Source organism: Solanum dulcamara, chromosome 6 (genome assembly GCF_947179165.1).
Source record: "Solanum dulcamara chromosome 6, daSolDulc1.2, whole genome shotgun sequence".
Classification (NCBI taxonomy): Eukaryota; Viridiplantae; Streptophyta; class Magnoliopsida; order Solanales; family Solanaceae; genus Solanum; species Solanum dulcamara.
The window spans coordinates 12250507-12262216 of NC_077242.1; the positions used below are offsets into that span (position 1 = coordinate 12250507).

Here is an 11710-nt window from a genome sequence, read left to right on the forward strand (position 1 = left end):
GAAGGAGGTTGAATACATGTTGTATTCGTTGTATCAGGTTGTTTCATAAATACAATTCCTACAATTATTTGTATCAGTGAATACAATTGTATGAAAAAACTATTGTATTTAGCTACATATTACGAGGACAGAAGCGAGCGAGATTGAAAGAGGAAGAAGAGAGGCGAGCGAGATTAGCAGAGAGGATGAATACATGTTGTATTCGTTGAATCAAGTTGTTATACAAATACAATTTATACAAAATACAAATATAATTATCTAAATATAATTGGTATAAAATACAAATCTCTCACATATATTTGATTGAATACAATTGATATAAAATATATTTGACAGAGAGGATGAATACAAATTGTATTCGTTGTATCAAGTTTTATCACAATTTGTATCATATATCGAATATAATTGTATCAATTGTATTAACGAATACAATTGTATCGATGAATAAAAATTGACATAATATAATTGATAAAAAATACAAATACAACTAATGCATAATATAATTACAATTGATATGAAATATAAATACAGTTGATGTATAATACAAATGTGGTTAATACAAAATACAAATATAATTATCATATTATGCAGAATTCTTTTTGGGATGCAACGTTGTTTGGGTTGGAGAAAGAGAGGGGAGAGAGAAATTTGCTATAAAATCTTACATATAGCTACAAATTATAATTATTTTAAACTATAATTATGTATAGTAAATAAATATCACATGTTTGCCATAGTATGTAACTTTTCCAAATAATAGGATAAACTACCTAACTAAACATACATCCATATCACAATAGTGCTCTGTCAATGCTTTATGATATAATAATAGGATAAATACAACCATATCATATATACTAATCCTACCTATACTTTCAAATAATTACCTAACATCCTACTATTTAAGAATTTTCTTAATTGAGTTGAGATACATGAAGATACAACACTATCTAAAAATAAGCCTAGACTAATAAATCACACAATAATCTATTTCATAAATCATGTTTTTAGTCCAAATCAACTTACTTCCCTCATCAATTCCATGTTCATCTCCCTAATTTACTCATCCATTTCAAATAAGCACACTCTCTTTAATTTCCTCATTATTTCCCTCCACGGTATTCTTTTCTTCCCCTCTCATATATTCTTACAGCAGAAACAATCATGATCGGTAGAATAGCTCAAGCAATAAGGTTAAAATTTTAGTTTGTCAGCGTCATGATTGGCAAAACGCTCTCTCCCTGATTTAGTGGAGTAAAGTTTCACTCCATCAATATCATGACTTGCAGAATGCTCCCTCACTAATTTGTGGAGTTTTCATTGGAGACGAAGAGGAGAGAAGGAGAGACGGTGGTCAAAATATGTATCTAAAAATATATATACATGTATCTAAAATTTATGTCCCAAGATCCCATTTTGCAGCCTACCCTCAAACCATGACGTTCTAATTTTAATCCTTCATGCCAAGGTCATATATGAGAGTTTTACTTACCCCGAATTTGATTTCATAAAGCCGTACAGGCTTCCTGGTGCGTGTCTTGGCCATCAATCCCCATTATCAAAGTGATAAATTCATCATCCATCCATTACCAGATTACCCCAGACCTCACCTGACTCAAATTTCGTCCAAGTCTGTCCTAGGCTCAAATTTTCCAAGTTACTACTTAGAAGTTTTCTGGGCCAACTTCCTTCTCCATTGGCTTATTCATAACGACGGGAATAAGTCGTTACATAAATAGACATAATAGATATTTGTGCCCTTTAACTTAGTTTCAACTTTGGGTGTGCATAAATAGACAATTAAACTTATATAAAGTTGAACAAATACACATATGCATCCTATGTGGCGTCCTAGTTCCTACGTGACCAATTTGCTTCCTACATAACGTGTATATTATGCCACGTAGGATGTGTATGTCTACTTGTTCAATTCTATATAAGTTTAAGTGTTACTTGTGCACATCCAAATTTGAAGGACATAAATATTAACTAAGGTTAAGTTAAAAGACATGTTTATGTATTATCTCTATTTAATGTGATTTATTTATTTATGTAATAAGTACTTATAAACATATATATATATATATATATTTCAAATATGAAGAGAAAGTGTATAATAGAAATATCTTATCACATATTGTAACATTAATTTAAAATATGTTATAGTTTAAATATTTATATAAAATTAAATGATAAATTTAAGTGGCTATCGATCACGAAGAGTTAAGGAAGAAAGATAAAATCCAGGTAGGAATGAAGATTTTCTTTCACTTGACATGATATTCTTTGCTACTTATTAAGGCTGTCCCCACCTTTATTTATACCGACACTCAATAGTCACTACTACTTTCTCTTACAAATGCATTTCCCTTTCAAATATCATTGTATATAATCCAACATCTTTGGATTGTTTAATTAGTAGCAATCAAATGACAATAATAATTATACTATTGTTTTATTATTAATAGTATTGTTGTTGCTATTGTTATTTCTAATTAATTGTATAGACAATGAGTTGTGAGAACAGTCTGGAAACCATAGAGGAGGACAAAGAAGGGGCCCTCCTACCTACTCATCATGAAAAGTACTAGTATAACCCTCCCACGTAACAAACATAAATAAAATTAAATAGAAGAATGTTTATATCTTCCATTTTAAACAATTTTAGTAGATCAGTTATTGATTATCTAAATTTTTATTTTATTGCTTTTTTTATTTCATTGTGAAGTAATTCAATTCGAGATTTAGGATACATTCGATATAAGAAAAATATTTTCTCTCCAATTTTTTCATGTTCGAGAATTGAGATCAAATATTTTGGAAAATAAGAACAACAAGTTTTCTAATGAACAAACTCTACTAGTAGCATTTCATATTAATTGTGTCATGTATAATACCCTCCAAACACACTTCTTCACCCGCACCCCATAGGTTCATTCCTACCATCCCACACCTCTAACTCGATCCTTATCCCCATCTCTAATATTTTTTGTCTAAATTACATATAGATGCTTTGAAAATAATATCACTTGCTTATCTATCGAACACAAGAAAATAAAAAGAAAATTACTTATTTTCTAAAAGCATTTTTTCTAAAAAAAAAAGATATTTTCCATTTAAAAAAAAACATTCTCCTTCCCAACACTCCCTTAGAAATCACATAGGAACTCCTGCATGTGTTTGAGGACCCACTCTCTGACCCTGTCATTCCAAACAAGTTTGCAAAATTAAAATAATTTCTTCGAGAGTGGGTGCGAGACAATTTATTCAAAAGGTTAAGAAATTGGTGATGCGAACCAAAAGTCACAATTTTAATTAAGAGGAATTAAAATATAAATAAATAAATGTATAAAGAAGTTAGGAAGATTAATTTAATATCTATTTTATATACATAAAATATTAATTTTAATTTTATACATAGAGTGTAACTTTTCGATAAATGAACCTCTTTGCGATGGTGAGGAGAAAGGCAAACCATTAGAGATAATTAAGTTATATATATATATATATATATATATATATATATATATATATACCATTAAGTTGATGCTGTATACTTACACTTAAAAATTTAAGCAATCAGAGTAATAAATACGAAATTCGGAATTCATAACTTAAAAAGTTATTAATTAATCAGAGAAATAATAATCTAATTCATCGTCAAATATATCATCTCTGTAATTAGCATATTTATGAACAGATATATCTTCAATTAATTTTTCAAGAATCTCTTCTTGCAAATCTTTATTTAACTTAATTATCTTTAAAATGGTAATTAAAATTTTTTCATCAAAAAAGACTGTATAATAAATCATTTTTAATGACTTATGCTGTATAAAGGGTGGCTTCTTTTATTATTAAAACCCAATGTTTATACAAAAATTCTTGTTATATATATATATATAAATTAAAGATTCACAAGGTATACATTGAAAATGCTTGGTTCAGTTGAATTCATGCTACATCCACCTATGTTTCCTAACATTTAATAAGTGCCACTTTCGAAAAAAACAACTACTAAAATTAACTCTCGTGCACGTGAAGTTTTATGATAATTACGTGATAGACTAGATTGATTTTTAACCTTTTGAAAAGTAAATTAAAATAGTGTATTTTTAAAATTTGTTTTCAAATTATAATGTTTAATGCATCTATTTGCATAACTAAACTTTATGTTAGGGGAGGGTATTTGAGAAGAAAGTACTACCAAGCATCAAGAAGTTTGAGCTGTAAATGTGATTCTATTAAGTTTTATGAACTTTTCCTCCACGTGATTACTTCAAATTAAGTGATATACACACCTTGAAAAGTTAAAAATCACTTTACTTCACAACACTACTTAGATATTATCCTAAAAGTTAGAAATATTTTTTGTTTCAGACTCGTTATTTGATATTCGCTTTTAGCAATTTTTCTAAATCTTGAATTATGGTTGAACGGATATTTTTTACGTGGTGGCATCACTTATGAGATCTGTGAGAATTCACTTTTACCAAACCTTAGAATAAAACTCATTATTTGTTTGGTGTATTTGTTTTGTGTGATACGACTAAATGTCATTAGAAAATTAATCAAAATTGACTTGATGATAATTTGTATGCAGCGCATCATGATAAGGACATTACATCTATTGATAATTTAACTAAATTACTTAACATGCAATAGGAATTTGGAGCTGGATACAACTAATTAGAGTTATTAATAATGAATTTCTCAATCTTCTTAATTATCAACATAAAGATTTTAATCCCACACTCATTAATCTTTCCTTCTAATTATGTTTCATGTGGTTCCTTTCAACATGTCTCCTTTTCGAATAAGTTCTAATAGTCCATTGCCATGATCCACGTGTCATATATTGAGATTTATTGTGTGTCATCTATATAAGTCATGATCGAGCATTAACATGATGATTGATCAGTATATACTATCTATTCATTGAAATTAATGGACAGAGGAATTAAGCTAATGTGATTAGAAGAACACTTTTAAATATTTAGAAAGTTGATTTTTAAACAGTGGTTCGACTTGGCGTGTTGAGGAACAAAAAGAATATAAAGTTATGGCCAATCTATTCACCTTTGTCTCTTTTTCTTTTTGGTTCTTTCTATTTTACGTATTACTAAAGTAAAGTTTTTATCAAACTAAAAAGGAACTTCTCCAAGCACTAGATTTTTTATTTTTTTTTTATCAGTGTAACTTTGTACATTTAAAGGGTAAACATGTTTTTATACCACCAGATACACGATAAATATGACTTGTAACAAGAAGTAATTACAAAATTATAGGGATGGTAGTTTATATAACCTGAAAATGCATTTGGAAAATAATTTATGTATCATTAACGCAAGCATAATTAATACAAATATTATTAATATGCTCTATTTAATATTATTCTATACACTTTATCAAACGATGGTGTGTTAGGAAGAAAATGACTTCTAATTTCCTCATGTTGTGATTTAAATTTTTGGAAAATATGTTAGGTAGAAAACCCCCGGATCCTGCGCATAGCGGAAGCTTAGGTGCACCGGGCTGTCTTTTATGTTAGGTAGAAAAACAAGTTTTATAGAAATAAAAAACATAACTTCTCTAGTGAAAATTGTTAAAACAAGTTCCATAAATGACATATATTACACATTAATTATGTTTCCCCATCCTTCAACATGCCCATCTTCACCCTCACCTCATAGCCCCTATCCCCACACCTCTACCCCACTTTACGTAATATTTATGTAGATTATATACAAATATATTTAAAATATAAATTTTTTCTTACATATCAAAAACATAAAAATAAATTAAAACTCACTTATTTTTCTGAAAACATAATAATTTATACCTAACACACCCTAATAGACGAACAAGTTTTTATAATGTTATATGTCATCTATGAATAAATGGAAATTTTAGAGCAAGAGTATAGTTTTTTTTGGTGGGATCCATATATTATTGCTTAGGCTATGAGAATTGTCATTAATATTTGCATTAAAATAGACTGTTGATTAACATTTTTTAGGGTGTGGCCTTTTTTGAGCTCTCCTATTAGTCCTTAGTCAATTTATATAATATAATGTCTTAAAAATAATTCATTAATTTTATGGACAAATGTTGATTTGCATATTGAATTGAACATTGAGATACCAAAAATATATATATATAAAACCAATACCATTCTATATATATACATCCCCTCTAAAGAAACACTACTATATCTCCCTTTTCCCTCTTCTTCTCTTCAAACACATATCTCCATCTCTCATCTCTCGCCGGCAAAAATGAAGGTCTGGCCGGCGATGTCACTTTCCGTCTCTCTTCTCCTTCTACTATTTCTCTCCACCACCACCTACGCCCACAACATTACTAAAATCCTCGCAAAACACCCTGAATTCTCCACCTTCAACCATTACTTAACCGTCACACACTTAGCTGCAGAAATAAACCGCCGACAGACCATCACTGTCTGCGCAATTGACAATGCCGCCATGAACGTCCTACTTGAAAAACACTTACCCACTTACACTCTTAAAAACGTCCTTTCCCTCCACGTATTCGCCGATTACTTCGGTGCCAAGAAACTCCACCAGATCACTAAAGGAAGTACCCTCACCGCCACAATGTTCCAAGCCACCGGCGAAGCTCCGGGAACTTCTGGGTACATCAATATCACAAATATGAAAGGTGGGAAAGTGGGTTTTGCAACTGAAGACAACGACGGCCATTTCGCTGCTACTTTCGTCAAATCCGTCGTGGAAATGCCGTACAACATTTCAGTTATTCAAATTAGCCATATACTCACTTCCGCTGCTGCTGAAGCTCCGGTAGCTGCTCCTAGTGACCTTAATGTCACCACTTTAATGGCTAAACAGGGATGTAAATCATTTTCAGATCTGTTAAAATCTCACCCAGATGTATCCAAGACTTTCGCCGAAAATGTACAGAGTGGATTAACAGTATTTTGCCCCACCGACGGTGTTATCAGCGCCTTCATGCCCAAATTCAAGAATCTAACAAAAGACGGCCAAGCTTCTTTACTATTATACCATGGAATCCCTGTTTATAACTCCATGGGAATGTTGAAATCCAATAACGGATTAATGAACACTTTAGCTACCGAAGGCAAAAATAAATACGATTTCACCGTGCAAAATGACGGAGATGATGTGAAATTGGAAACGAAAGTCGTAACGGCGAAGATCTCCGGTACTTTATACGACGAGGAGCCATTATCCGTTTACAAAGTCGATAAAGTTTTACTCCCAAGAGAATTGTTTAAAGGGGTAGTAGCTGAAGAACCAGCACCAGCTCCAAAGGGTTCGAAGAAAAAGAAGAAGAGTTCTAAAAAGGGAGGCGATGACGACGGTTCACCGGAGCCCAGCTCGGAAGACGATGAAGATCCGGCGGATGATTCAGCAAATTTGAACTGGGCCAGTAACGTGAAAAGTACTGGGTGGTTTGTTACAGTTGTAATAAGCATTATTTGTGTTGCCATTATTTGATAATAATGGGGACTACATAATGTTATTTTGGCTTGCACATACATATGATTTTATTTTTCTGTTTTTGAAAGAATTTTGGTTTTTAATTTTGATTGTATTGTGCAATTTTTTTTTCTTTACATTGTATTTTGTATTAAAAAAAAAAGGCAATAAATTGCATCTTTTTATCCCCTTTAATTTATAAATACTTAATTTATGAACGTCAAAGCAAAAATTAGTACCCAGATACTCAATCATGATCAAGATTCAAGATGATAAGGACTTGTCCTTATGAAAATGTCACACTATTATAACAAAATGTTATTATAAAGAAATTTAACAATATACGTGAGTAGAAAAAAATGGCTATCTCTCATGTGTCGGTGTAAAGGAAATTAGTTTTTCTTTTTTTCCAGAGAAAAGGGAAAAGAATCTCTTCCTTTTCCTCTCAAGGTTTAATATGTTTGCAAATAATGTGAAGTACCAAACAAATTAAAGGAAAAAGGAATAAAGTCGTTCATTTTGTTGCGTATTTAGATATACCCTATATGTTTGCTTTTTTTTAGACTTTAGTGTGTTGATGACAGATCATTTTTATAACTATTTATTTATTTTTAAGAAATAAAAGATGTATTAAATTATTGAAAGTTTGAATAATGCATGTGAGAATTGTAAAATCATACTTGAATAATTGCTACATGACGAGATTTAAACGTGGCATAGTGTCGGTGCCTTCAATTACTGTAAATTTTATTATTATAATATTTTTTTATTTTTTTGAATCTTGAAGTATTGAATTTTATAATTCGGGGGTTGGTGATTCTGCAATATTAATGACCAGTTGGCAAATAGCATTATCTCCAAGAAAAGACGACCTACATGTTAAATCACCCACACTCTTCCAGCTAATAAATTTATCACAATTCACATGATAAGTATCCAAGACAAATAAGTATATTAATGTTAGACTCGTTATTAAATTTTATTTAGCTATTCGAATTCTGATTTGTATTATTGGATTAAAAAAATATTTGTATTCGACCATTTCGATTTAATATTGTAAAAAAATAATTTTTGTGACTCAGGCGATCATTACGTAGCTATGTTATCAAGAAAAAAAACTAGTAACCACCTCAAATGTTGATGTGTATAACTAATTAAAGAAGAAAACATATTTATATAATTTACTTATCTATCTAATGAACTTTTCAGAAGATGCGCTACACAAGTCTTTTTAATATATGAATCGAAAGTGTCTAATAGAAGAACATTTTATCATGTGTTCAAATTGTAATAAAAGGAAGAGGTCAGCCGTTGATTTTCATGAGTAACCAAGGTTGCCATGTATGATTTATATAAGGCTAATGATGTACAATAGAGTTTGAATACAAAACAAAAGCTATCATAATTATAGAGAATAAAAGACTTTGAGTTTACATATAAGACTTATTAATATCTATGGAGGAATTCTATATCCTTGCAAATGCGGGATTTTTATTATCTAACACGCCTCGACAAGCGTATGTCGGGTTTGGAGACAGTGAGCTTGGACCACAGATGAGCAAATCGAGGGGAGCTTAGAGCTTTAGTAAACACATCAGCTATTTGATCAGTGAAAGTAATGTACTGAACACAAAGTTGGCCCCAAGCAACCTTTTCTCGAATAAAATGATAGTCAATTTCAATATGCTTAGACCTTTGATGAAAGACAGGATTGGCAGTGAGATAAATGGCACTTATGTTATCACAGAATATCATGGGAGGACGAGGACAGGGCAATCAAAGTTCCTTAAGAAAACTGGTTATCCAAGATACTTCTGATGTGGCAAATGCAATGGCACGATATTCAGCTTCAATGCTGGACCGAGCTACCACCTTTTGTTTTTGTGAGGACCAACTAATTAGATTAGGACCATAATATATAGAAATGCCATGATGAGAACGACGATCATCAGAATCAGCAGCCACCCTGTATCACAGTAGACACTAATAATAGAGAAAGTGGATGGAGAGATCGATATTCCATGTGTAAGAGAGCCTTTGAGATAGCGAAGAATCCGTTTCACGGCTTTACAATGATCCAAGGTAGGATTTTGCATGTATTGACAAACACGACTCACCGAAAAGGAGATCTTTGGTCATGTAATGGTCGCGTATTGAAGAACCCCAACAATGCTCCTGTATAATGATGGATCATCAAAGGTTTAACCATGTTTGGATTATTGGAATGTGCTATCCGTTGGAGAAGGAGAATGTTTGCAATCTGTCATTTTTTTTCTAGTGAGTAAGTCTCGGATGTATCTAGCTTGAGAGAGATGCAAACCATATCCCACATGAGTAACTTTAATGCCCAAGAAAAATGAGAGATCACCAAGGTCTTTTAAAGAGAATCGAAGATCAAGGGATTTGGAAACTGAGGAGATATAAGAGAGATCACTACCCATTATGATGATGTCGTCCACATAGACTAAAAGCTAGGTGGTAGAGGAGGGAGTATGACGAACAAATAAGAATGAGTCAGAGTAACAACAAGTATAGCTATGCGAGAGGAGAAATATTTTAAGCTTGAGAAACTAAGCACGAAGAGTTTGCTTTAGGCCATATAAAGCCTTCGACAAGCAACACACAAAATGTGGGTGAGACTTGGCAACGAATCTTGGTGGTTGATACATGTAAACAACCTTTGAAAGGTCACCATTAAGGAATGCATTATTAACATCTAACTACTTAAGAGCCCAACCTTTAGACACCGCATGAGACAAGGCAAGTCTAATTGTTGACGGTTTGACAACTGGGCTGACTGTATCATAGAAATCCACCCCATCTTCTTGATGAAAACCTTTGGCAACTAAATGAGCTTTGTACCTTTCAATTGACCCATCTGCTCGATGCTTAATGTGGTACATCTATTCACAACCCACTATATTTGCATTAGGAGGACAAGAAGAAAGAGTCCAGGTGCAGTTATAAAGTAATGCTTGATACTCAGTTTCCATGGCACACAACCACTCAGAAGAGGATGCAGCTTGCTTATAGGTTTTTGGTTCACTGGACATGGAGGATGAAACTGAGAGAGGATGACAAAAAATTATAAGTGCTTTAAGCTTGAGGGAATTTGCTTGAGCACTCGTGGTCATAGGATGATTGGAAGAGGGAGCAGGCCGAAAATATGTGAGAGCATTTTGATATGAACTTGATATAGAGGATGTGATGATAGATGGATATGTATTTTATGGTAGAGAGGTTGTATCAGAAGATAAGGATGGAGAAGATATTGGTAGGGGTTGAGTGGGCAGTAAGGATGAGGAAGGAGGATCTGCCCATGAATAGAGTGAAGGTGAGGCAACAACAGAGGGAATATAGTTTGAAATTGATTGTAGAGAAGTTACGGAGGAGGGTGGTGAATTGTCACTGGAGCAAGAAGAAGAAGTTTTGTAATGAGGATAGGAAAATTTATCTTCATCGAATGTCACATGACGAGCAATGTACATTCGATTGGTAGGGGGATAATAACAGAGATAACCTTTATGCTTCGAACTATAACCCAAGAAGACACAAGGAAGAGAGCAAAAATTAATTTTATGATTATTGTAAGGACGGAGACAAGGGTCACATAAACACCCAAATTTTTGAAGAAATCGGTAGTCTGGTGGACGATGATATAAATCTTGATATGGTGATTTGAAGGACAATATGGGAGTGATGGTGCGTTTATGTAGGTATGTGGCTGTAGAAAAAGCCTGTTCCCAATATTGATATGGAAGGCATGCATGAACAAGTAGAGTTAGTTCTTTTTCTATAATGGTATGATTACGTCTTTCTGGAGCCCCATTTTCTTTGTGAGTGTGAGGAAAAGAGAGACGATGAGTTATACCAATGGATTGGGCATAGGAACACACAATACGATACTCCCCACCCCAATTAGTTTGCAACGCTTTGATTTTCTTGTCAAATTGTGTGTCAACCATTTTATAAAAGTATTTAAAAACATCAAGAACTTGACATTATGTTGCTACGAAAAATATCCAAACAAATTTAGTAGAATCATCAAGAAACTAAACAAAATACCTATTTCCATTAATAGAAAGATGTGGAGAAGGTCCCCAAACATTAGAATACACTAAATCGAAAGGGAATATCTACAACTTGAAGAAGAAGATAAAGGGAGCCTATGGCTTTTTCCTAATTGACATGATCCACAAACTGTAAACATTTTATTAGACAAAACTGGA

The 11710-nt window shown here is 32.4% G+C and overlaps 1 protein-coding gene across 1 annotated transcript; it reads left to right on the plus strand.

Moving 5' to 3' along the window:
• The first annotated feature begins 6173 nt into the window (after positions 1 to 6173).
• Positions 6174 to 7668, plus strand: LOC129892406 (fasciclin-like arabinogalactan protein 2). The gene has a single exon (XM_055967974.1). The coding sequence runs from the start codon at positions 6279 to 6281 to the stop codon at positions 7497 to 7499; it is 1221 nt and encodes a 406-aa protein (XP_055823949.1). The 5' UTR covers positions 6174 to 6278; the 3' UTR covers positions 7500 to 7668.
• The last annotated feature ends 4042 nt before the right edge of the window (positions 7669 to 11710 follow it).

Bases quoted from the DNA above. Each gene is read 5' to 3' on its own strand.
- LOC129892406 (XM_055967974.1), top strand. From the start codon at position 6,279: ATGAAGGTCTGGCCGGCGATGTCACTTTCCGTCTCTCTTCTCCTTCTA.